This window comes from Balaenoptera physalus (genome assembly GCF_965194825.1).
Source record: "Balaenoptera physalus genome assembly, chromosome: 6".
Lineage (NCBI taxonomy): Eukaryota > Metazoa > Chordata > Mammalia > Artiodactyla > Balaenopteridae > Balaenoptera > Balaenoptera physalus.
This window is the reverse complement of record NC_138885.1, coordinates 99,083,291-99,110,626: the sequence shown is the minus strand read 5'-3', so window position 1 is coordinate 99,110,626 and position 27,336 is coordinate 99,083,291. Positions and strand designations below refer to the sequence as shown.

The following is a 27,336-nucleotide window of genomic DNA, read 5'->3' as shown; positions in this document are numbered from 1 at the left end:
TATTTTCACTGGGGAAACAGCGATAATCTTTGTCAGCTGTTCTACCTGAACCATTTATGATATTAATTAAGACAGAGATAATATTGTTCATTCGTGAAATGGAACACTTTAGAAGAATGTATGTGATGAGATGATATGGTCTGGGGAAACAAAAGTTGAACTGTAGTAAATTAACGAAAGCTTAGATTTAAGTATATAACTTCTGATTTATCAGTAGCAAAAATATTCAAAATAAACTTCAGATTCAGTAGAAAGTAGCAGCTAGAGATTAAAGAGAAATGGTAGTTCTCCAGCCCTCTACAGTCAGATAATTAATACTTCACACACAACATATTAATAAGGTTTGATATAAACAGGCCCTCCAGAAAGGAATACATGCTGAGAATAGTTTCCTGATCACATCTGTTCTCTTCTTTTCCAAGAAATTAGACTACAAAGTGCAGCCTATAAGGATGGGCCATTTCCTATGATTAACACCCCTCTTTTCTATCTCAGTTTAACATACCTATTTAGAGAGGGCTGAGCCGAGGTGGGGAGAAAATATTGAAACACAGTGCATTCTTTACCTTATTCTGCAGCAAGAAGGTGGGGGAACTTTTGAGACTCCGTGTTAGACTTCTATTCAGTCCACCCAAGCTGGCATCTGCCACCCTAGCTTATACAGTCGGAAAGGAGTGAGGTTTGCTTCTGGCTTGGGTCCAATTATAGTTAGAATTTCTAATTCGTGGAAGCTGTTGTAAAAAGCTCTCAGGGAGGAAAGAAAAGGAGAGGAAAATTCCTAGCTAAAAGCAAGAGAGATGGTTTTTATTTTATTCGGGGATGCATGCCTGAGCTGTTGGGTCACAGGAGGGATGGGGATGGAGGGACGCGAGGTTATGGGTCTTATTATGGAAAAGGTTGAACTGTCATCGGCACCTGATGGAAATGAGAGGAGGAGAGGCGGCATCAGTGTCTAACAGCACTGCCTCTCTTACTGCATTATCAGAAAAGAAAACGGAGAATAGGCATCCATTATCTCTCTCTGCAAAGGGATTAGTGTGGGTTGCAAGAAATTAATGGCTTTTGAATTACCACAGAAATACAAATGAATGTCAGGAGCAGAGATGTAAAGCAGGTAAAACTGGCTTTTCTCTGCCGCATTTCTCTCATTTTCTCTTTTGGTTTGCTATTTTAAGATCTAGATCTGTGTTACTCTTTTTTTTTTTTTTTTTCTCCAGCCAAGATCAGAAATCATACCCTTTGGGAATGTGATTTCTCTTCTTCAGGGAGTGACTCAATTAGTTTATGACTGTCTCTGACGTGTGTCAGCAAAAAGATTGAGAAACATCTCAGAAATGAAAAGCTCTACTAGGGAGGAGAGCTCCCTCATTTTCATGCCTGACGAAAGTATCAGGACATCTCCCAAGTGACAGTCCCCTTTTATTAAAGTATGAAATTTGTGTCTGTTGCAGCTAATCATTGATTAAAGATGGCATGACCAGATGAACTTGTGAAACACAGGGGAAGAGAAGGGAAGGGAATTATACCTATTATATGCTGGACATTATAGTAGAAGCTTTATTTCTATTCTAATTCAACAAGTACTTACTAAGTACCTACTGTGTATCAGGCATTACACTATGTGCTGTGATACAAGGATGACAGGACAGGCCTTGCCCCTGTCCTCAGTGGAGCTTACAGACCAGTAGCGAAGACACACTTCTTTAAAAATTGTAAATTATTTTTATAATTTAAAAATTATAAACTGTATTATAATACAGCCTGATGAAAGCCCATTAGAGAGGAATAATATAGTAAGGATCCCTGATAGTGACCCGGGGATGTGTCTGTGCAGGCGAGGGAGTGGGGTTGGGAGAGTCAGGACAAACTCCCTTTCTGGAAGAGAGGATGGCTGAGTGAAGGGTAAGTGTGTCCCAGCTGGTGGAAGTGGTGGGAAAGGGGCATTGCAAGCCGAGGGAACAGCGTAAGCCGGCTCAGAGGTGAGAGGAACTGCTATCTAAGCAGAGATCTAAGAAGTGAGTAGTCGAGGCATGGCTGGAGAACTGGTTATGAGCCAGAAGGCTCATGGCCTGGCCTTGAAGACTGATGGGGGCATCTGAGAAACAGGAGTTTGTGAGAAGTGCAGTGCACTTCATGCTCTGGTCTTTCCATTGGCCCTTCCTGGCTTTACCTACCTAAAGAAAGATGAGTATTAGCAGGGAGTTAGGTCAGGTGGCAGGAGGAACATTCTCTCTCTCGTATTTGGTACTCTGTAGAACGTTATCTAAAAAACAAGAAATCCTGGCAAAGCGCAGTTGTTTCATGGGCCCACATGGCATGGTCCCAGTCATTCGGTGTTTCTGTCTTCCGAACAGACTTCTGCATGTCACGTTGACCATGAACCCCCAACACCCCCCTCCCCAGTACTTACTCTTGAGCCAGAAGCATGTCAACCCCTGATCTGTTTGGTTTCTGGCACCCACCTTTTCATCTCATTCAGTTCATTCAAATTAATGGATTAATGTGTTGCTTCTTTTTATTTTTTTTCCTTTCTTTCTAGAACACAAGCAGGCATTCCCAAACATTCTGAAAAAGGGTTACCTGGAGATTCGGAAGGACCATGACAGTTACTGGCAAAGCTGTTACGCAGAACTCTCCCCCTACAGCTTATACTTCTACAGCCTCGACAGCAGTGGGAATCAAAACCTCTATGCCACGTACCAGCTGTCACACTTCCAGAGCATATCTGTTCTGGGCAACCTCGAGGCCAGGCTGGTGGATACTGTTCTGTATGACAACACTCAGCTGCAGCTGAAGGCAGAGTCGCCATGGGAGGCTTTGGACTGGGGGCAGAAGCTTTGGGAAGGTGTGCACGCCGCCGCGCCTGCTTACGGGGGACGGCCAGGGGAGCTGGCTGACTCACCGGGGCTCGGTCATCATGTCGACTGTGCACAGAATCGTTGCTTGCAGAAGAAGTCCAGCGAGCTGCTCGTGCCATCCCCTGTCTTGGATAGCCCCAAAGAGTACCAAAACATCCTCAAATCGGGGACGCTGTACAGGCTGACCATCCAAAACAACTGGAAGGCATTTACGTTTGTCCTGAGCAGGGCCTACCTGATGGCTTTTCAGCCCGGCAAGCTGGACGAGGATCCCCTGCTGAGCTACGATGTGGATGTGTGTCTGGCCGTCCAGATGGACACGCTGGATGACTGTGACTCTTGCTTTCAAGTCATTTTCCCCCAAGATGTCCTCCGCCTCCGTGCTGAGACCCGGCAGAGGGCCCAGGAGTGGATGGAGGCTCTGAAAACAGCTGCCAACGCGGCAAGGAGTTCAGAACAAAACCTGCAGGTCACGCTGAGGACCAAAGCCAAGGATCAGATGGGTGGGCATGAACTCAGGAAGAACAAACGCCAGTCTGTGACCACCAGCTTCCTCAGCATCCTGACGACTTTGTCTTTGGAACGAGGACTCACTGCTCAGAGTTTCAAATGTGCAGGTATGAAACAAATTTTCAGCCTAAAGCTCATTAAAGAACAATCCTGAATCCCACAATTGGAATTCCCTTTAAAAATCCCCTCAGGAGACCAGTCCTAGCTAGCTACCTCTTGTTTAGAAGGCATCTCTCCTTTAAGGAGTTTGCTATATATATATATTTTTAAATTTTATTTATTTATTTATTTATGGCTGCGTTGGGTCTTCGTTTCTGCGCGAGGGCTTTCTCCAGTTGCGGCGAGCGGGGGCCACTCTTCATCGCGGTGCGTGGGCCTCTCACTATCGCGGCCTAGGAGTTTGCTATATTAAACCATCCGTCCGTCTTCATGCCATGCTGGTGAAGTAAGTAGAAGCAGCTCTGATCTACCCACTGAATCAGAATGAATTGGCTGAAGCATACCAGGCTAGAATTTAGGCTTCCTGAGTCTGCTGTGATGACATTTCCTCTGCCTTCTTAAATAAAGGTCACTGGGAACGTGGATGTCACAGATTGTCTCCTAAGAGACATTCAAGCCCAAAGCTGACTACTAGCACTCCTTAGGCAAGGAAAATGTCTGTAGTCAGTAACTGTCATTGATCATGACCTTGTCAAACCCTGTTAAGGTAGAATCCAGAAAGTCAGCCTTGACAGAAAACCTGGAGGTGGCTCAGAGCAGGGCTAAGATGATTCAGCAGGTGACCTCTGAGTCACGATGGGCCGGTGCCTCATCCTGGGGAAGGCTGAGGCTACTGGAACTGCTGTGGAGGGTGAGACACAAGGTGGAGGCCAAGGCAGTCATCTGTTAGTTCTTAAAACCCTATTACTGCTTCTCTCCCCTACTCACCATTCCTCTCACCTTCCCCCAGACAGTAAACCAGAAAGAAGACAACCCGCACTAAACCAAGTCTATATATCTCCTGTAAATGAAATCAAGTTATTTCAGTTACCAAACCCCACAGTTTGTCACAAGACATTTACCATGAAGGTAGCTTTAATTGGAAGCCTGATTTGGAAAATTTCAATTCAAGTGTATCAGATTTAAGTATGTCGTTTAGAAATGAACAGGAAACGCGCCACCAGTCAAGACCAAATTTTCAATTTCGTGCTTGTTCCTGCATTGAAAAGCCAAATAGTGGTGGCACAGTGAAACTTTGAATTTAAGTTAGTTATGATGATCGTCTTTACTATTGAAAAATAATTTACCCAAAGGGGAGATTAAGTAAATCATCCCTGCTTTGTCTGGAGGGCCTCGGTAACTGGGAAGCAGACACTTGCAGGGTGGGATGGGAGAGACCAGCAACCCCGAGCCGATAAAGAAGCTGTACTAGTGAGGGCCGTATGTCTGCAGGCATGAGTGACCTTGTGTTAAGTCAGCCAGCTACTTTTGGAAAATGCTTTTGAACTAAGGAGATGCTGGCTTTAGCACAGTTTTTAGAAATTATTGACATTTCAGTGTCTTATTATACTAGTGCATATATTATATTTCAAAGTTCAGCCATTCAACAATCATTTATAAGTGCTTACTCTGTGGACACGCTGGAATTATGGTACACTCCTGTGGCTTCAGACTGCTGAGAGCGGCAACAAATCTGCTTTCTTATTGGAATCAGGGAGAACAGCTCAGCTTAATTTTCAAGGTAGAGACCAGAGTATGAATCGGGAAACTTCCTAGTAAAAGAGGCAAGAAAAGCCTCAGGTGTTAGAAAAGATGGTCCCTTTGTGGGCTCCTACTTCACCTTCCTCTCCTAAGTTTGCTTCCTGATGGAGTGTGCCCTGCCCACATTCTGTACCACCTGAGTAGCATTTCTAACACTCAGAGGAAGGAGAGATGCAGGTAGAGGGTACCATTCAGCAGGTCCACCACATCTAGCAGTTGGAGAAATGAAAACAGGAAAAAGGCATAGAAAGATGAGTAGGAGAGACAGGGAGAAGGAAGCTAAGTGGCAAAGAGTAGGAAAAGGATCACATAATGGGCTGGGATAGAACTTGGGGCAGCTGCTTTAGGGTCCATATTTTAGAATGCTGCCCTTTGCTGTGTGAATCAGGTGCTCACTGAATAGCTGGCTGGAGAATAGGTTGGGGATGGGTGGTAATGGGGAACCCAGGAGACAGGGGTAATGTAGTCTAAAACTCCTTTGCTGCTCGGCTTTTACCTTCATGCTTTGGTTTGGAGTTCTAATGGGGCACAGGTAGGTTTCTCGTTCGGCATGGGGAGAAGTCAGTCCTAATTTGTACAGTGTGGCTGATTCTCAAGTAGAAACGTTTAATTTCACTTCAGTGCCCCCTCTTCCATCAGAAACTGCTACGCTCCGTTGCTTTATGGTACACGTGGGTTATGGGTAAGTGCGCTGGGAATACCGGTTTCCTACCACAGGTAGGAATACTTCATCTCCTGTAGGGGGCAGAGTCTCAAAAGAAAAATATCAAAACTTGGTAAGCAAACCTCTGAATGTTTTCTAAATTATCTGGGAGGCTGTTTATTATATCAAAGATTATTATAGCAGATGGAACTTTAAAAATTGATTTATGTTTCTCACAAACACAGTTAATCTAAACCAGCTGTTTATTCATTTAGTACTTGTATCCCCTAACTTTTCATCCTCATAAAAACACACATTCAGTGAAAAATCTGATTGTATAGCATGTTTACCTCCCAAACTGTCAAAAAGTCCAGTAAATCGTTTTTAGTTGAATCTCGGCTTTATCATTTTAGGGAGAAGCTAATTCACAGTATTTCATGGTTTAAGTGAGCCTCTTTAGACTACAAGTATTTACGTCCACTTAGTCCCTCCCCCTTTAAATATTTTTGATGAATAAACTTTAAAAGTGAAAGATTGCACTGAGCAGCTCTTTATCATGATGTCATTCAGTTGCTATTTGGGGGAGCCACAAATGTTGGCTTTTAAATCTACAAAATAGTGCAGTTGGCCTCACTTCACTAAATTCTTTCTGTAGGTGAAGAATCTTCTATATCCTTTTCTGAAACTTAAAGAGCCCTTGCAGAGAAAATGGACTCTGACCATCCCCAAATGCCTGAGGTTACGGTTTTAAAAATACATGCTTGTGCATAACTGTGTATTTCTTAACACGTGCTTGAACTTTTTATAGTTGTATTTGATTATGTGTGGTTTGTTCCATGGCTTCCTCTCCAGATCCATGGCTGCCCTGTATTAGGAAACCCAGCTACGGTGGTCTTCTTGCTGTTCTGGAACCTACCTTGGTCATTCATGCCTCCAGGGCCTTTATACTTGCTGCTCCTTATTCCTGAGAACATGCCTTTGAAAATTAAGTTCTTCCATTCATTCTACCGTTTATTGTGGGCCGAGTTTCTGACCACATGCCCCAAACTCAGGTGCACCTGGACGAGTCAGTGCTGCGAGAAAGCAAACGTGGTCCCTGTCCCTGCCTTCATGGAACTTGCAGTCCCCTGGGGAAAACAGGCATTAATCAGATACTCACATCACCAATGCCAAATGGCAACTGTGAGCAGGGCTGCGGAAGTTAGGCCCACAGGTCAGATTAGAAAGCTGTCAGAGGTGGTGCCATGTGGAACTCTGTGAAATTGCAGACAGTCATTTTTGACCTACAAAAAAAAGGGCAGTTTGATAAGGTTGAACTTCATGTTTGACCCTGAAGTCCCAGAACGTTCCTGAGCAGAGGAGCATGTGAGGAAAGTGGTGTTTAAGAACAATTAATTTGCTGGTGCTTTAGTACAGCTTTACAGAAACACATCGGTAGCAGAAAATGAGGAATGCTTCTTTAATGAAGTCACTGGTTGGGATTCAAAATTATGTTTAGCAATGGGGCATCTGTAGTGTTAAAATATTAATGCTAAAACAAATGACTGTGCAGCTTATTAAAATATTTATGGGGTATGTACTTGTAAGTGGTTCTAAATGAGGTTGTTCACAGAATGCTGTATAAATTCAATTATAAGGCAGTAGCCCGGTTTTCTTCTGGAATTAGACATGTGTACATATCTATTTCCCCTCAATAGATGCATGGTTTTCTTGGCACTAATACATACAGATTTTTTCCTCTAATTTCCCAACAAAAAGAAACCTAGCAATTGAGTATTATGATAAAAGGGCCCAGGACCTTTTTTATAGATGCTGCAAGACATGCAAAGCTTTGGTCTTGAAGTGTCTTACTGCTTTGTAATGTGAAGGTGAAATCGGACAGCCCACTGTGGGGCAGTGTTCCTGATTCTGAACTGAAATTGAAATGTTAACAGAAGAGACAGCAAGAAAACAGTGAGCTGAGGGGATCCCCTCCACCATTTCACACTGTCAGTTTTTATGGTTTTACTCCTTTGGCTGCTGTTTAACCTCTTGGGACTGCTGTTGGTAATTACATCTCTCTGGCATTCAGAGCATTTTGCTTTCCTTCTTTTCCCCCCAGCCCTTGGGAGGGGTAAGCCCGAGGTGGGGGGGGGGGAGTTTTGCTGTGAATTCTTCAGCCATTTAGTGCAAATTCCTGTAATTACCGGCATTGTGTCCTCTCTGAATGGCACATAATACAGCAGAAGCCATTCCTAATTGAGACCTTACAGGAGGTACAAATCCTCTCTTTGTTCAGCCTGACAAATTAGTGCCAGAAAGTGGCAGGGTCCGAGTGGGAATCAAAGGCAAGAAACACAAAGATGGAACTTAAGGCTACAGTAATAACCCTCTCTTGTCCTGAAGGGAGAAAAGGAATGACCAATGAAAAATGAAGTTTTTTTTGTTATAAATTCCCTTGACATGACAGCACCTTGGGGCTGCTCTATTTATTTAGCAAAAGTGATTAAATAGTAATACAACAGGACTGCCCATTGTTTCCACGGGTGCCCCCCACCTCACAGACCCCTGCTGCCTCGGCTAATTGATTGACAATGAACCTCTGATAAAGAAGTATGTTGTTAGGACCTGAGGTGGGGGGAGCCTTTTTTCCCTCTCTTTGTGTGTCTGAGTGAGTGAGTGTGAGTGTGTGTGTGTGTGTCTGAGTGTGAGTGTGTGTGTGTCTGAGTGTGAGTGTGTGAGATTTCCTTTTTGCTTGCATTGCACTCCAGTTTTTCTTTGCCCCGCCCCTCTCTCCCCTTCTTCTCTCCCCTTGCTTCCCGCCACCCCTGCACCCCAAGCTTCTCAGCAGTTGCTCCCAGCCGACATTCACAAGCAGGTAGTGAGGAATGAGGATCGTAGTGCAGGCTTTTGACAAATTTATCTTTGGAGCAAATTTCCTCCTCTCCCCCTGGTCCATTGAAAGCAGAACAGCAGTGTGAGAAGACAGAAAAGGGGAAGGGGGCTGATTATTGGTGCTTTAAGGTCAGAAAAGTGTTCTTGTTTTTGTTTTTTTAGTTTCTCATTTGTGGGAATGGATGTCTGAAGCTAGTCTTTCAACTAAGAAGCTGTGCACTAATAACATTTACATGTGTGTGTGTTTTGGAGGTGTTGTGGAATAAGAAATAAAAATTTGAATTATCTAATCTCCCCTCAGTTCCTGAGAAGCCAAGATGGATTATTTTAAGATAGAACCTGGCTGCTTGTGGTGTAACTCAGCACCCCAAGATTGCTGTAAATTGTGGGAAGATGACCAAAGGCCTCTAGGCAGATAATTAATAGCCCCTGGTTATATATGCCCAACTAGCTAAGCTGAAGCTAAATCCCTAATTTAACTCTGTTACAGCTGCAAAAACAAATCATTTCAAGCCCCTATGAAAGCAAAATATATTAAACAAACAGTATCGACCTTGTTAATACCACATGGCATTTCATGTGATAAATGAGGGCGTCTTTCTGGCAAAGGCCTGTTTTATGACATCGTTTAGACATAAAGGATACCTTTACCCTGGTAATATAAGCATCCCTGATAGAAAGTATGGAGTGGTTAATTATTCATTAAATAGCTGCCAGTCTGGAAGTAAGCAATATTTCTGAGTTGGGCATAGTTAGTTACTTATTGGCCTCAGAGTAAACCATGCAGAATGGCAATTCTTAAGAAAAAGAGAAATTGAATTTGGGAACTAATTATGCATGTGAGTCTAGCTAGGTAAAGAAAGGTCTGTAGGTTTTCAAGTGCCAAGAAGGAAAGTTATACAACTTATAACTCATGCTCCTGAAAAAGCAAATTCTAGCATAGCCAAAAATCTGTTTTGATTCCCGTGTGAAAAATTAGGGTATCCTCTAGTAGATTTCCTTAGATCTCCTAAGGAAATGAGAGACAGAAATAAGACATTGACTTTCCATGATATCTTCAATTCCTAGCTTTACGACTATTTTCAAATTTGCCTCCCACTTATTAGGGACAGTAATACAGTGAAGATTTATTTGACTTAAGGAATAGGCAGGTAGCCAGTTGGAGGAGAAAAAAACAATTAAGGAAGACTCAGCTATGCCCCTCAAAACATATAAATAGCTTGGATAAATGAGAATTGTTTAGTCCATTGTTGCCTTCTCACTTTGTATTGTCTAAGTTATTTTGTTTTTGAGTGTATTTGATTGTTATCTCACAGAGAAGTAATCTCTAGTTAGTTAGTTTTTTGTGCATGCTGGAGGGCTAAGTTTTATTTCCCCAACCTTGAATATGACCATGGAGGGGTTGCTGACAGTAAAATCCTTAAGTGGAGTTTTAGTGGAGGGTTTATTTCAACAAGCATTTATTAAACCCTTCATGTACACCACACACATGCTCTACCAGGCACCTCAGGATATCTAAGTGGGAGTGAGGTGCAGGCTGTGCTCTTCAAAGACATCTAGAATAACTACCCCCAAAAAAGGGTATGGGGGTACTGAGAGACAAAGGGGTCAAGCATCATGGCCACTGGTTTGGAGACCCATACATCCATGTCTGAGTTCATGTCAGAGAATCCCTGTTGTAGAGAACTTGAAAGCTCAAGTGCTAAAGGGTGTCTCTCCTCACTTCCGCATTTTAAACTTAATCCTCCTACTTCCTGCAGAATTAATCTCAGGGGAACATCGCCTCAGCTTTTAGTACCATCTGTCAAAGATAAAACTTGAATTTCTGTTATGTGCTCATTAGGTAGTAGGTGCGATGGGAGATATAAGACAAGCATAGGTGTGGCCTGGACCCCCAGGACTTTATAGTCTGGTTGAAAATGCACAAAGGAAAAATGAGGGATTACTAGGCAGTTAAGTCAGATCCATGCTTAGTGTTCAGAAAAGCATTTGGCAAAACCCTCAAGACAGAGAAACTTGGGTTATCAGAGATTTTAGTTACGTCATTTTGTGAATGGTGAATGATTGGCAGCTTTACCCAAGGATTATTGACTAATGGATTCCTTTCAGCCTAGAATGTTGTCAGTGAAGGTCATGATAACAATGAGAAGCAGCATACTTCAGTAATTAGAGCGAGGACTCTGGAATCAGACTGGCTAAGTTTCTAGATCTGCTACTCACTAACTCTGTGACTCTGGGTAAGTTACTTAACCTCTCGGTACCTCCATTTAAAAATCTCAGATGTGAGAAAATAATCACATCTACCCCAGAAGTTTGTAGTAAGAATGAAATGGGTTAAAAGGGCTTGGAACAGGGCCTGGCACATGGTAAGTGCTATATAAGGATTAGCTATTTTTATTATTTGCCCACATAAGACAATAATTACCTGGATAAAGATATCATAGGCATACTTATCAAATTTGCAGCTATCTCAAAACTAGGTTGGACAGCTAGTATGTTGAATGAGAGAATCGAGATTCTGAAACAAGCTAGAGGAATGGACCAAACAAGGTGAAATTTAGTAGGGATTAATAGATAGGACTATACTTATATTCAGAAAGTTAAAGGCAAATATAGAAGGTAGGTTCTTCTGGTCTCTTGCTCATGTGGACATGCAGATGAAGCCATGGGGAAGCCAGCATTTGTGCTGCTGTGGCTACACCAAATGCGTTCACAAAGCAGGTCCAGAAAGAAGAGAACACATCCTCACTGTGGCCAGACCACACCTGGAGATTTCAGTTATGGATACTGCTCTGGAAGAACAAACAACCACATCTGTTGACACCTGAGAGGATAGTGAAAGGACTAAAAACCATGCCACACAAATGTCACCTGGAATAGGGAGGACACAAGTCGTCTCCACATTATTTGAAGGCTGCCATTTAGAAGAGAAAATAGGCTTACTTTTGGTAATTCCACTGGATCAAAGTAACAGAAATGCCCAGAGTAGAATGGATTTTCCCTTATTGAAGAGGGTTTGATGGCCATGGGTGAAAATGAGTAGAGTGGCAAGAGCCCTGGCCAATGAGACCAGAAGAACCTCAAGGCCAGTCACCTAACTTGTCTGAGCTACGTGTTCTCCTCTGCAGGATGAAGAGATTTATTAATTCAGCCCTTCTGCAAATATTTATTGAAGTTCTACTATGTTCTAAGCACTATGCTTGATGTTTAGTGAACAGGATAATCTCACTATGTGTCCTCACAGAACTTGAAAATTGGAAGCCAATTAAATAAGTAACTATAGCACATGAAGGTCTTTGAGTTTCCTTCCAACACTTCCATCTGTCTGGGATATTTTAGAGGGGATGGTTTTGCTCTGTATGGTCCCTTTTTTATTTCTCATTCTGTGATTCTTTGAATGTCTATAGAAGATTAGGGGAAATTAGATTAATGTGGTCCTCCATTTAAATCTCATTTAATAAGTAATACCTTTTTTCCTGTGGGTAAGACAATTTAAAACATTAGAAATATCACTTGACTAAGAGGACAGGAGATGAGAATTTTTTTTTTTATTGACTCTGATGTTTGGCATTGGATAAATTACTTTTTTGCAGTCTAAGTTTCTAGGTCCAGGAAATTCATTTTAAATAAAAATAAATGTATATGAAGAATGTGAATACACACTGAAATAGTACCATGACTACGGAAGAAGAAAAATGTTATATAATTTGGGTTTTGAACTATTTCACATCCTAAAATTCAGAGAGATTTGATCACTTTATATAAGTAGGCCGTTTGATTTTATAGGATATAAATTTGCTTTTTTGATTTATTCCTGGTATTCTCATCATAGAAGTCACATGTTGGTCTTTGATATGTTTCAGAAGAATAAAATCATTTTGAATTTCAGAAGATAGGGATCTTTTGATAGACCTTCCTGAACTTCATAGGCCATAGCTGTGCTATCTTTTTTTTTCTTTTTTTTTTTTAAAGCTGTTCATTTCTCCTAGTCTTTGTTGCTATACTTTGGTCTGGAAAGTTCTTGTCCCTTTTTGTAGCTTCCTTTATGGTTAACATTGTTCTCATCATGTGTTCATTTCCGGCTAAACTTCTAAAGTAAGTGTTAATATACTATTGGACTCTATGTTGAGTTAAAAGTTTCTATTTACTGACCTTTCATTAGAAGGGAAATTGGTCTTGGTGTGGTTTTAGGACAGACTGGGGTAGGTTCTCTTAATTTCTAGCTAAGTTCCTTGAAAAACTAAGCTTTTCATGAAGTCCTAAGAGAAAGAACTACTGGAGAGGTTTTCTAAAATCCATTATACTGCCTAAAAGTAGAAACATACTTAAGTGAAAAACTTGCCATTTTAAAAATACATCCCTAGATAAGGAAATCTGGTAATATCCTAATACCAACTTATTTCTTGCGTTAATATTTTCATCTAGTCATTCATTCATTCATTCAACAGACATGGACCACATACAGTCCCAGAAATTGAGGCATGGAGATAAACTAAAGTTCATTTTAGCAGAAGAAAATATGACTGTAGACAGGACTTTATACCTTGAAATACGCTAATGTAGAAAATGTTTTAATTAAATTATATTAATAAAAAACAACATGAAACTCCTTTACATGTTTCAGATGAAAAGTGGAGCAGGCCTGCAAAGCATTGTGCCCTGAGATCAGGGGTGACAGCCAGTGTTTGGGTACAGTTTTGTACTGTGCTTTGTTGAAGACTTGTAGGTGTGAAAAATCCTTTATACCCTTAAAGACTTATTTCCAAGCCTTCCTTGACCACTCTTCCCAAACCCCACTCTAATTCCCCAGGTAAATTTGAGCATTCCTCCTGCTTGACTACACCCACCTCCACTGTCTTGGACCCATGGGCCTATGACTTGTGTCTCACTTTTTTGAGGGCAGGACCCCAGCACCTCTCAGACTGTGGTTGGAGCACCATGTGCATCGTGAATCATGAGCTTGATGTGGGGAGCCTTGGTTGGACCCTTTCCTAGACCTGTTGAAGTCAGGATCTCTAGGATCAGGCCTAGAGATTTCACAAACTTTCCAGTTGATTTGCACACATACACAGTTTGAGACACCACCAGCCTAGCCCATAGAATGTTCTTAGTGAATGGATCAAGTCATATTTCAGTTTTCTCTAGGTTATATAAGCTCATTTCCTTTAACTGTTTCTTCTACATATATTGAACATTTTAACCATTTAGTATCAACCTGCTGATAAGCCCTAGGGTTCCATAGCCTCATTATATTCTGGAAACTACAATGATGTTCTCTTAGGGTTCTACCCAGTGGTGAATACAAATGAAGGAAGTGATTAGCTCAAGTCCTTGACCCACATTTTGGCTTCTTTTTTTAAGACATCCTAATGATATGTTTTTATTTTATACTTGATAAGCATATTTAGTATTTGAATTTTGAAAATAGCTTTTACTTCCCTTACCTTCTTTGCTCCCAGCCTGGTCATCGTTCACATAGATGACTACAGTGGCCTCCTAACCAGGCTTCCTGCTTCCATTCTAACCTTTTCTAAATTTTGTCTTAACTACAGTGAGTATGACCTTATTAAAATTCAGATTGACCCTGGTAGACCTTTCTTTACCATTTTTCAGTGGCTTCCCACTTCTTTTGACATGAAGACCAGCATTTTTACAATGAACCACCCCCCCCATGATTTGGCCTCTGCCCACCTCCTAACCTTCAACTCTTGCCCTCTTATCACTCTCTCCCACACTGAGTTCCAGCCACACTGACTTCACTCTGTTCCTCAAATGTACCACTTCCTTCCCACTTGCCTCAGAGCCTCTCCATGTGCAGTTGCCTCTCCCTGGAATCTTGCCACCCTCACCACTACCCCCAATGCATTCTTCAGGTCACTACTTAAATATTCCTTTCTCAAGAACACCCTCTCCAACCAACCCTTCAGACTAACTTAGGACCTTTTTAGTTCCCTCTGCTATCATGCTGATCTAATACCTCCAGAAGAGTTTCAGAAAGCAAAACTTGAATTTGCTGGGCATCAGCAACTATTTGCATAGCATTTACATTCTATTAGAGATTGTAAGTAATCTAGAGATGATTTAAAGTATATGGGAGGCAGCGTGTAGGTTATATGCAAATACTACACCCTTTTATATAAGGGACTTGAACATTTGTGGATTTTGTTATCCACAGGGGGATCCTGGAACCAACACCTCATGGATACTAAGGAATGACTGTATTATTACAGCTTTGTTAGAAAGGATACAAATAAGGAACAGCCAAATGAAGAGACTCGGAGGGCAAGGTCTGGGAGGGCTCCAAACACAGAACTTCCGTGCCCTCTCCCCGTGGAATCAGGGTGCATCTACCCCTCAGCACACCAATGTGTTCATCAACCAGGATGTTCCACAGAGCTTCAGTGTCCAGAGTTTTTATTGGGGTTTCATTATATAGGCACGATTGATTGAATCATTGACTTTGGAATTGAACTCAATCTCCAGCTCCCATTCCCTCCCCCAGAGGTCAGGCAGGCTCATAGTCCCAAGTCTCTAATCCTGTGGTTGATCATTCTGGTGACCACCCCCCATCCTGAAGCTATTTCGTGGTCCACCAGGACTTACTTCATTAGCATTAACTCAACTGTGATCCAAGGGGCTCGTGAATAATAAAGATACCTGTGTCACTGAGGAAATTCCAAGGGTTTTAGAAGCTCCCTGCCAGGAACTAGGAAGAAAGACCAGATAATTTTTTATGATACAACAGCTCAGGATATTGAGTGGGCCATTTCCACAGCAAAAATAGAACTTGGATGAAAAGAGGATGTGACATTGTGGTTGCCCCTCAGAGAGTGAGGAAGGTATGGCCTACTGACCCTGTTCCCTCATTTCTGGTGAGCTACTGGTGGGTGCCTTCCAGCACTGACTGCATCTGCCAGGGGAGGGGAGATTTCTGGTGGTATCTTCCTGGATCTCTCTGGAACTGATCAGCTTCAGAAGCAGATAAGAAACTGGCCGGCCTTGGGCTGCCCAGCCTGGCTACAGCTCTCCCAGAGCCCCAGCTCAGGGTGGTGGGGTGATGGACATGTCCAGTGACTTTGTGATTCCTGCTCTCTCACCCAGGTACCACTCTCATATCTTGGTTTAAAGTAGAGTGTTTCCTTTTTAAATGGCTATAAATAAAAATGATCAACAAAATTAATTTTATGTATTACCTTTAACTGAAAATAATCTAGTTTATGCTATACACAACTTCTAGACATGGGAGCTAGGGTTCCAAAACCAAAGACATGTAGGCTTGTATCAGTTTCCAAAGAGTGAAAAATCACATTCTTTTTTAAATCCAGCTTTATTGAGACATAATTCACAAGTAACATTGTGTAATGTTAAGGTGTACAATGTGATGATCTGATATATGTGTATATTGTGAAATGATTGCCACAAAAAGGTTAGTTAACCTATCCATCACCTCACAGTTACTTTTTTCTTTCTTTTTTTTTTTTTTGGTAGTGTAGTGAGAACTTTTAACATCTACTCTTTTAGCAACTTTCAAGTATACAGTACAGTATTATCAACTATAGTCATCATCATTCTAACCAGGTCTGTCCTGGTATACCAAAGGTTGTGTCTTGTCCATATTTTTTTCAGTAATGTAAATAAATCATGTGGGGCTGAACCAAAAGCTTTGCTAAAAGTCACTTTCCCCCTTAAATCACCAGGCTCATACCTCTGACACAGAGGATAGACTTAGTTTGAAAGCCTTGGTCTCTTTCTTCCTTTACCAATAAAGATGTTCTTCTCAACCCCCAGAGTTTTAGAGACCAGACAAAATAATAGACACATGATTTGGTGGCTGGGAAGCATCCAGACTCAGTAGGATAAGTAATAAATTAGGAGCACAAGAGCCTGGTCTTCTGTTTACAGCCCTGCTACTGATTTATTTTACAGCCTCAAGCTAGCCTTTTCACAGCCTTGCAGGTCAGCATCTTTGACACTACAACTTGAGGGACGATGAAACTGTCTTGACTATGTACAATTCAAATGTTACAAAATGTCAGTTGCACCCAAAGTGCCAAATATTATATATCACTGCATTTTACCCCCCAGAAAACATGGGGGGGGAGGTTCTCTCTTGGATGAAGAGAGGTCTTGTTGTGACCTAAAAATGGATGGGAAACCTTTAGGAAAATGATATTTCTCATCTGCTGTTAGGATGAAGAATTTTAACTGAGTAAAAGGTGTCCAATAATATGGGGGATTTCCTGGCTACCCCTTGAGCCCAGCTGTCCTGTATGACCCTCTTCTTAATGATCTTCACCCACCAACAGGCATGCTCTGGTTTCCTGATTACCTCCCTCTTTCCTGCCCACTCCCATCATTGGATCCTGCCTGTCTGAGCCGTCATCCGTATAGAGGCTTTACAGGGTTAATAAATCATGCTTCTTCATTCTGCTTCTAGGGGTCAGGAGGATGGGGATCAAGATATCGCATGCATCGCTCATAGATCACATGTAATATTATATAATGGACCCTTAAATTAGATAGACTTATTCATGTGGTCACAACTGGAGTCCCTAAGGCCATGTCCTCTTGCCATAGCAGACAGAAAAACTGCTCCCTGCAGGCCAGCTGACGTGCCAAGGTCCTTCTTCTAAACTCCCTGGTCAGATACCTCATTTTTTTATCTGTGAGGAGCGCTGGATAAGCAATGGGGAAAGAAGCTGGGAATATTACTCTAGGAAGTTCCGCTCAAATGGCACATGAAGACCAGGGAACAGACGTTTCCTACTTGAAGGTGTTGTGTGCTTTTTTTTTTTTTTCCAGTGTCCATAAATAAGAGTTTTATTGGCACACAGCCGCACTCATTCATTTATGTACTGTCTGTGGTTGCTTCTGAGCAACCTGTCTTCTTCAAGTATGAAACATATGGTTAAAAGATCAGCCTTGGTGGCGGTTGCAAACCTGTGTTTTTAGAGAGACAGGAAAAGTTGGAAAGCAGGCCAAAGAAGGCATAAGGGGAAGAGTAGGTAAAGAAAGTAGACCAAGGCAGTGCCTAAATCTTCTAGAACATAAAGGATTTGGTGTGGGTGAAAATGCCGGAATTCAGCGCGGACTTAAAGGAAGCTGATGAAAGTGATTTTTTTTTTTACTTTGAGGCCGTTCCTAGTACTATTTGGATCCACTCTCCTGACTTTAATTTTATCAAATTGTTGTCATTACTAAAATAGCTCAAGTAGAAATTACTCTAAGAGATGCTGTCAGGGTTTCTTCGGAGGTTTCAGCAAAGAAGAGGAAAGGTTGTGTTTTAAAGATACTGTAAAGTTCAAAGAGATGAGACTCTCACAAAATAAGGAGAGACAAACAAGCATTGAGAATGGAGAGTAACGTGGAAGAGAAGTCAGAGGGGACCTGGAGACAGTGTGTGTGACAGAAGCTACAGGCCAGACGAGGCTGATGTACGTGGAGCCGTCTGTATACACACTGGAAGGAAACGTAAGGTCCAGAACAGAAAGGAAAGGCAGGTGCTTTTCAAGTAAATCAAAAAGATAATCTGAACTTCCAAGCCAATAATAGGTTATTGACCTTTCAAAGCAATCATAATAGAGGTGCAACTGGGGAATCACGAAAAGAGTTAGTGGTGGTTTAATATAATGTTAAATACCAAGGGAAATCACTGTAGAAAGAACATAATTGGGACACACGATGGATCCTATGTGAGGAAAAAGGGTTCAGAGCAGGGCTGAGATTAGGGTGAGGGGAGTGAGGCGCTCGTTTGGGGCACAGAATTTAAGGGAATGCCAAAAAAAAAAAAACAGAAACAAAACTAAACCCTCAGTAACCAAGATAAATATTATTTTAATGTAATATTATTTAAAAATCAAAATTAATCCCCAAAAAATCCATGATGAACAAGTAAAAAATCTTTAATAGAGATAGGATCAGTATGATGGATTTTTCCTTTTGCCTCAGGCTCTAATATGGTTCAGAGGAACATTCCAGTAAGACAGTTTACTTAAGAAGATGTCTTCCTCCAAAGCTTTCAACATGTAAGTTCCAAGTTGCTCAGCCCAACATTCGCTTTGTTAATGTTGAGGGTGGTGAGGTTGACCTCCCTTTTCTGTCTAGGATTGCAGGGGTGCCAGATGGAATCCTGGTACTTCCATGTTTAAGATAGAACTGAAGGGGGTGTGTGTGTAAGCTGTGACACAGGAGCATTATTCCACCACCGGCAGCCTGCATGTCTAAAATAATCAGCTTAGTTTGGCCCCTTCTGTTTCTGCCATTGTTTTTCAAGTTAGGGTTATTGGTAGCAAGTGTTTCACCAGAAGGATTAATTTATGAAGAGAAGAGCCCCAGGCTTGGAGCAGATGTTACTCGCAGGTAGTCTAGTAGATGGTGGTGCAGTGTGGACAAGGCCTCTCTTTGGAGGCACCTCTTTTGTCTAAACTAACCTAGCAGCATGAATCATTTTCTTTAGATAAGAAAACAGAGCTGGTGAAAGGGCTTTTCCTCCTCATAATAGATGGTATATCCATCGCTTGCAGAGAAAAGTGACTAAGTAGGGTCAGTACACGGACCTTTTATCTTGCCCTCTTGTCTTTGTGCTGTTGCAGGGTTTCTCAACAGTGGCACTATTGACATTTGGGGCCAGATAATCCTTTGTTGTGGGAGGCTGTCCTGTGCATTGAGGGATGTTTAGCAACATCCCTGGCCTCCATCCATTAGGTGCCAGTAGCTACCCCCACTCACCCTTTTGTGGCAACCAAACATGTCCCAAATTACAAATGTCCCCTGTTGGGACAAACATCTCCCCTGGTTGAGAACCACTGTGCTACCAAGAAACAAGGGCAACCAACTATGTCTCCTCTTCCTCACTTCTTTATAAAGTAGTAAGTGTCTTCTACTGAAATGCATGTTGATTATTTCGTACCACCTAATGGTTTGTAATGAGACCTCAGCCTCTGAATGGGTAGGTTTAAGTAAAAGTACTAGAACTCTCACCGACCAACATTCAGTATAAATATATCAGATGCTTTCAGTCACAAGTAACAGAAGATTGAATTCAAATTGATTTGTACAATAAAGGGGAATTATTCTCAACCGGCTGAGTTTTAGGCATCAATTGATCTGCCAGTTCAAATTTTTTGAACTATTTTTTTTTAATTTAATGCTTCAAACAGCATTTTCTCATTTAAACCACCCGCCCCTTCTGACTGATAGATTTCTCATATAATGGTCACAGGCTCAAAATGTCATGGGCCTCTTTGACAATCCCCTTGCCATGCTCTCCCCATGAATCGCCTACCAAATCGTTTGCACTTTATCTCCCAGTATTGCCTTCTTTTTCCCCCTACCTGCTCCCAAGCCCACTGCCTACCCAGGCTCAGGCCAGGGCAGTAACTTATCGACTGGTTCTCTCCCCTCCCAGTGTTTTCTTGCCAATTAATCTTTCCAAAGCGCAGATTGCTGTTCTGCTTGTAACAACTCTAGCTGTTCCTGTATCTTACTCGTTAATACTCATCCCGTATTGATTAATAAGGACTTCTGCCCTGAGCATTCGGGAGTCTTATGTTCAGTTTACCGTTCCAAGCTCTTTTCCCGACACCCCTCTAGTTACAGTGAGCTTCAGACAACTAGAATAGTCAATGTTTTCCAAATGAGCTTCCATTTTTCTGACTTGAGCCTTCCTTTTCCAAAATCTCTTTTTTTCTTCAAGGCCCAGCTCAAATGCCCCTGTGTCTACACAGCCTTCCTCGATCTCTACAATTAGAGCGACTGCTTCCTCCTTTGCTCATCTCTTACTGTCTTCTACTTGCCACCTTACAGATTTGTATTCTTGCCCCCCTTCACCCTTCATATTCAGAGGAGATGCTGATGCTTGTGAGGTCCAAGGCTGAATGCATCGATGAACTAAATTGTGTTCTTGTGTATAATTGATTCATATTCTCTGTGCTTGTCATATTGTCATCCACAAGGAGACAATTTATGTGATATCTTCCGTATGGAGATAGCTACGTGGAAACTCACCTATATAGTTCATTGTTGTTCCTCATAAAGTGCCATATCAGGTGTTTCACCTAGGTCCTACCTTTTTCACTAGATGTACAACCGTGGACAGAATTACTGTATCACCCTCTGTCTCAGTTTCTTCTTCTGTAAAATGGGGATAATACCTACCTCACAGAATGATAAGAGAATTAAATGAATGTGTGTGTGTGTGTGTGTGTGTGTGTGTGTGTGTGTGTGTGTGTGTGTATGTAAAGTGCTTAGAACAGAACCTGGCATATAGTAAGCACTATGTTAGTATTTGTTTATCCATTTTCCTATTTATGTATTATTTCCATTTTAAATTTCTTACCATTTTCTTGAAAGTCCTTAGGAAAAGAACAGCCAGGCATAGAAGTTAATGAGAAACCTTAAGAGGAAAACAAGTATGAAAAAAATACTAAATTTAGACTGATTTAAATATACTAGATATGGAATTTATAACATTTCTTATTAAACTTATCTTACACTACTCTAAATACTGGTATTGAAGCATCTTATCATAAGAAAAATTAAAAGTAACTCAACAATTCAAAACATTTCTTTGGAAATGAAAATCCGTGTCACAGATCATTATAACTCACTGTAGCTATTTAGTAGATAGAAAAGCAGTCAGAATCTCTCAAACAGTGCACATATTTACTTACTTGCCTTAGCAAAAATCAAGATTTATTGCCTTTCAAGATAAATTTTGACTAAATATTGACTCTAGGTTCTCAATCATTGTTTACCTGAAAGACCAATAAATCTTGACACTTCTCAACTTGAGTTGGAGTCTACTTGGTATTTATTCATTTATTTCATACGATTTATAATCTTAATAACAACATACCATGAAATTAAACAAATAAACATTATAGAGTTTAGCAAGAGCAGAAAGTCTTTAGTTTCTTTTTTTTTTTCTTTTTTTCTTTTGCTGCAGAAGCTTTATTGTTTCCATTTGGTCCACAGCTCGGGAAAGGGTTCCAGGGTGGTTAAAAAAACTGCCTAGTGGCTGCAGGGGGCAGAAGTTCTGACACCAGGGGCATGCAGAGGGGTCCTTCAAAGTCCACTGGGCTCTGGAGGCTCCTAGTCCTGTTGGAGGGTGAGCCTTCTAAGGGATGCTCACCCAGTCCCGCCTGCAGAGGTTAGTCACGTGCAGTGCATCTCCTTGATGAGTTTCACCTCCTCATCTAGGAAGTGGCTCTCCGGATGTCACAGTGATGGAGGTCTGTGCGAGCAGAACCCAGGGCCCGCAGATCCCACAGGGCCTAGTTCAGGGTCTTCTCCAGGGTTTCACTCCACTCCTCTTGGGAGGGCTTCTGCATGTTCTGGAGGAGGGTGCAGCCGCCACACTAATTTTGCATCTTGAAGAGACGTTCAGTGCCCTCGTGCTTCTCCTGAGCCAATTCCCAGAAGTGGCTTACACCTCCAGAGCCACAGCGTCGCAGTGGAACTAGAGGCCCGAAGAGAGGTGGGTGCAGGAGGCCCGCAGATGGCTGACCAGTCAGTTGACAGCGGCCTCTACCTCGCTGGAATAATTCTGACAAATCTGGTTGGCATTAAGGAGCTAACCACAAAAAACGGTGTTGGCCGGTCCTGGAGACAGAGGATGGCGAGGGTCCCAGGGGTCGCGACTAGAAAGGAGGTTGGAGAGTGGTCAGAGACAGGAAGAAGGGGTGTCCCTGCGTCTGTTCCATCCAAACATTGTCAAAACGAGACAGATCTGTGAGACCACCAGTGTGCTGCCTGTATTTTCAGTCAGCAGTGATTACCTGACATGATTTTTCTCTTCATTTCTTACTTAAACATAGCACCTCTAGCTCTGTTAATACAACATGCAAATCGAAACTGACTTAGCAATTTAAATATTCATTGTGGGGGGAAAAAAAAACCTCAACTAACAGCTTGTAGAATACTTTCAAATTTTAAACCAATTAGTGTTCAGATTAGTTTTTTTTAAAGATCTTTCTTTGGTTGCTGTAGTCCTGCAAGTATAGTCAAGCAACACGTGATTATACTTGTAGATGACCTCTGTCTTGGACAGTTGATGTCTGTTGGTCTCAGTTGCCTCTGTTTGTCTCTAGATATAGTGTGCCACTGAATAATCACTGTGTCCAGGCGCAGTGCTCATACTTTACAAGCCTAACATTTGCCATCTTGCTGTAATGAAAGGAAAATTCCTTAATTAGGTACATCCATAACTTCAGAGGAGTTATTTACTTATGTTCTTAAGGACATAGCTGTCCTAGCAACAGCTACGGTCCATTCTACAAGTGCCACGTTAAATTATCCTAAATGTGTGTCAGCCACAGTACGAACAGTTTCCTTCCGAGAGTTACTTATACTTTTTAACGTGTCAGCCATCTGACTGTGTAGCCCAACTTTTTGAGTCAAACTTTTGATCAACAATGAGTGACAATTTCTCTTTACAATCTCTCACTGCCCTGAAAGTCATTTATAGACAAACGTAAAATGAAGCCCACCAGAAGAAAATTCTTTTCTGATGAACAGAAATGAATTTCAGTATAGCTTTGGAAGCAACCAGTCAGTACATTTTAGGATTGTATTTGAGTATGTGTATTCCCTCCCAAACTTGAAGTTTTCATCCCCTGGGAAGAGAATTCCCTACCAGAGGACTTAAAACCTTATAGAGAAAATAATTTTGAAGTATTGCTCTCCAAAGTTGAGACCATATACCAAAGAGACCACCAGAAGTGTGCCATACTAGTCACATGAGCAATTAGAGGTAGAACACAATTGATTTTTCTTGATTTCCTGTTTTCTTCCTTTAGTTCCATTTGAGATGTTTGTGGATACTATTTTCCTTATAACAGACAAAACGCATACTCAGAGGCATTTGTTTTCATGTGCCGATTCTCCAATCCAAATACTTAATGTCTTGGACTTCCCTGGTGGCGCAGTGGTTAAGAATCCGCCTGCCAATGCAGGGGACACGGGTTCCATCCCTGGTCCAGGAAGATCCCACGTGCTGCAGAGCAACTAAGCCCGTGCACCACAACTACTGAGCCTGCGCTCTAGAGCCCACTAGCCACAACTACTGAGCCCGCGTGCCGCAACTACTGAAGCCCACATGCCTAGAGCCCATGCTCCGCAACGAGAAGCCACCACAATGAGAAGCCCAAGCACTGCAACGAAGAGTAGCCCCTGCTCGCCACAACTAGAGAAAGCCCGCGCACAGCAATGAAGACCCAATGCAGCCAAAAATAATTATTAAAAAAATTAAAAATTAAAAAATTAAAATGTCAAATACTTCATGTCTTAATTGATTTTATGACTAAGTAGATGTCTCCTACTTTATGGGTCACCACCTGGTCCCAAAGATGTAGAGTAACTTGGATGCTTGAGACAGGAGAAAGTTTTGCATCACTTATTTCTAAGTAGGTGTTTCTCAGTGTCCCTCACCCTTGCCCTCTTCCTGTTACAATTATGTAGAATTATGTAGCCTCGGTTCCACCTGTGTTAACTTGTGAACACACGTGTGATCAGTCTCACCTGCCAGCTCCTTCCCCCTCCTATAGAGGAGGATGCAAGTCTGGGGCCCAGGTTTGCTTTGCTTCAACTTCCCTTAGTGGATACCAAAGCTACCTTGCAAAAATTGCTTCTGCCCTGTGTCCAACAATCCTTTGTTTAAACACCGTGCCCAGCTTTGTGCTAATCTTAGGCTCATTAAACAAAATTTTCTGCTGTATACCCAATGTGACACCTTGTTTTATTTTATTTTATTTTTTAACATCTGACACCTTATTTTAAAAAGTACTTATTCAACATATACTTAATGAGCCAATAGTTATAGACTGTAAGCTAGGAAAGCTAAGTTCTTTATGACTTTCCCCCCTAATTCTTGTAAAACAAGAAGTCATTGAAATCCGCATTTCCATTTTCCTTCATCTTGGAACATCTGATCCCTGGGGCACATGATCAGGCTCCAGGCCTTCAGTCAACATTTGCCCAGCGCTCCCCACAGCTCACTGTCTCCCACCAGAACACTGGGTGGGAGGGGGGAGGCAGGGACAGGGCCGTCCCCTTCCCCTCCCATGGCCGTTGCTCCTTACCCGGCGTGCACAGTAGAAGAGGGATCGAAACTTGCCAGTTTTATTTTGTCTATTTTAACAGAGCAAATGAAAATTTGTCCTCTCACTCTCTTTCTCTTCTTTCCTCTCTTTTAGAAAGGCACCTTCTCTTCTCTCTATTTGCCCCTGTTCTCTTCTTGGATCATTTCTTCCTTCCAAATACAAAGTCCTGGATTTCCCTTACCAAATGAGGTGGAGGGGGTAGCGTGGCTGGCCACACTAAGGAAGCATTGGGTGCGTTCTTTCCCTAGTGAGAGAGAATCACCTGGACGCAGACACAGCTCTTGTTACTTTTCTGTTGTGCCCATGAATTTTCCACCTGCTGGCGGGGGTGGGGAGGAGGGCTGTCGTTGGGAGCCAGGAAGTAGAGAGAGGTGGTTGGCTTCTCCTCAAGATCTCAGCTTCAGTAACATCTCATTGCAGCCAATTGAGCTAACTAGGTACCCTCGTTAGAAGAAAGACTGTACCCTTGTCGAGAATTATGCCAACGTTTCTGCTTCAACCCCCAGCAACAGATTCTTTTGGGTGTCTATAGTGAAAGGCCCCTTGGGAAATGGACTGTACAAGCAGCAAATAGGATTTTGGTTAAATGGTGACATTTGTTTCCCAAAGTGTATCAGAAGGGAAGCTAAGCTCTTCAGAGCGTGTGTTCATTAAAGATTTGAAGTGGGGTGGGAAGCAATAAAAAAAAAAAAAAAAAGGCCAGTGGGTTCTCTTGTGAGATAGTTTTTTGTTCCTATGAATTGAATACACTCTCTGAAAAGTTTCAAAAAGAGACCGAGAGGAATGTTTTTGCTTTGATCCTACATGTGGAGTGTTCCCTACTACAAATGCCTTTTAATTTAGAAACATTGTTGAAAAGTCTGTTTGAAAGTACATGAAAATATAATATGTAAATAAGTTCTAATTAGTTATTTCAATTAATTATTTTTTGTCTCTGCTTTGCAGCTCTATTTTTCTCCTCATAATGTCACTTGTCAGAATCCAGCTTTGGCCTCCTGCAAAAAATGTGTTTTTCTAACGGTAATTATTAAGAAAACACACTTTTCCCCCTCGGGTTGAAAACCTCACAGTGATTAAGTAAAATCCCAGGTTGTGTATCTTTATGGGGAATTGTTTCAGACAGTTTTAGTCTATGATTTGCTAGTAGGATATTAAAGAGAGAAATCTTGCAGTTAATTGAAAGAACGGGTGTCTCCTTCTTCAAATAAATGGTATGTGTTGTTTTTTAGAAAATGAATCTACACCAGGCCACTGACTGGCCTCTAATCTTCTTTCCTGACCATTCTATGTTCTTTCAATGACAAATGCATTGGATTTGGAGATTAAAAGTTTTAATTCTTTCTAAGTCAAATAAGATGCTTCTCAGTGGGGACAGTGAATGCTCTGGAAAAAATGCTGGTAAAATGAACTGTTGTTTCTACATAGTAAATTTTTTGGAAATTGACTAAGAACTTGAAGTGTTGATTTTGGAAGCCTAGAAATTAAACTGTGTGACGAGTTATGAACTTTTCACTTAGCAGTCTGCCCACCCGCTGCACTTTACTTAAATAGAATGAGAATTTTAGAGCTTGGAGGGACCTTTGGAGTCACCTAGAAATCAGGGAACAATCCCCAGCTTTTACCCACCACAGTACCTGGTGGTGGTTGGATGGGTAGAAATGCAGGTTCCTGGGCCCTACCCCAGGTTTACAGAATCAAAATCTCTGGGACCAGGTTGGAGGTGGGGGAGGGCTACATTTTTCACAAACGTCTCCAGAAAATTCTGATGCTCACTGAATTTGGCAAACCACTGATTTAGGCTAACTCCTTTATTTTGAGGTGAGGAAAGCAGGCCTAGAGAGTTTGATGGGTCAGGCTCACCATGTTCCCTAGGAAAGAGCAAGCTTCCTGACTCTAGGCTTGTGCTTGTCTCTACGCCATGTATCCAAAACACTCCTAAGAATGGGGATAGGTTGAAACCTTCTGGGTCATTAGGAGCTATCAAGCTTTAAAACAAAAAAAGGTTTAGTGAGCAAAATCAAGTTTATTTGGGAATATCAGAAGAATTGCAATTCGGGACATGCAAACTGCTGTGAACCACAGGCAAGTTCGGAGAACAAAGGAGTGGAGCAGTTCTATTATAGAGGAGAGGGGAAGTTGGAAGGAGCTCTTTTGAAGGAAAGTTCATTGGAGGACTGTGAGTATTCAGGGCTGTGGTGGCTTCTCATTGGCTGGGTTGTTGCTGGGCGAGGAGAAAATCTTCCTTCTTCGTGCTAGGCTGTGTAAAGGAAGCTGCCACACGTGGAATGTGCCTGAGACCTCCCCTTTCAGGGCTTCCTGCCTCCGTTTTGAATGAGGTTTTCCTTTTATTCAGTTTCGTAGGGCGATTTCGGCATCAAGAGTAGGAGAGCATAGTCCTAAATAAGTTATAAAGGTAAAGACACCAAGGACTAGACGTATGCGTTTATGTGCTGCTGCTTCTGTCTCAACTAAAATGGGCATGAGAGGCCGGGCGGCGAGCGGGGCGTCGGGGGGCCCGCGCTCCTGGACTGCGACGTGCAGGCCGGGCGGCGAGTGGGCGCTGGGGCTGCAGCTTGCGGCTTCCTGGCTCCCGGAGGTCATGGCCCAGCGT

General features: G+C 42.1%; 1 protein-coding gene and 1 long non-coding RNA gene across 14 annotated transcripts in view; one reads left to right on the top strand and one right to left on the bottom strand.

Moving 5' to 3' along the window:
* PLEKHM3 (pleckstrin homology domain containing M3) overlaps positions 1–27,336 on the top strand; it is a gene marked incomplete at its 3' end in the record, with an annotated part of 187,702 nt that overhangs the window by 42,213 nt on the left and 118,153 nt on the right. For all 13 annotated transcript variants that reach the window (XM_082467053.1, XM_082467059.1, XM_082467058.1 and 10 more), the window contains one exon: positions 2,540–3,475. In XM_082467053.1, coding sequence (XP_082323179.1) covers positions 2,540–3,475 — 936 coding nt within the window. The remainder of the gene's footprint in view (positions 1–2,539; positions 3,476–27,336) is intronic.
* The window catches only part of LOC309663464, a 142,627-nt gene that overhangs the window by 76,259 nt on the left and 39,032 nt on the right, over positions 1–27,336 (bottom strand). The gene's annotated exons all lie outside the window — the stretch shown is intronic.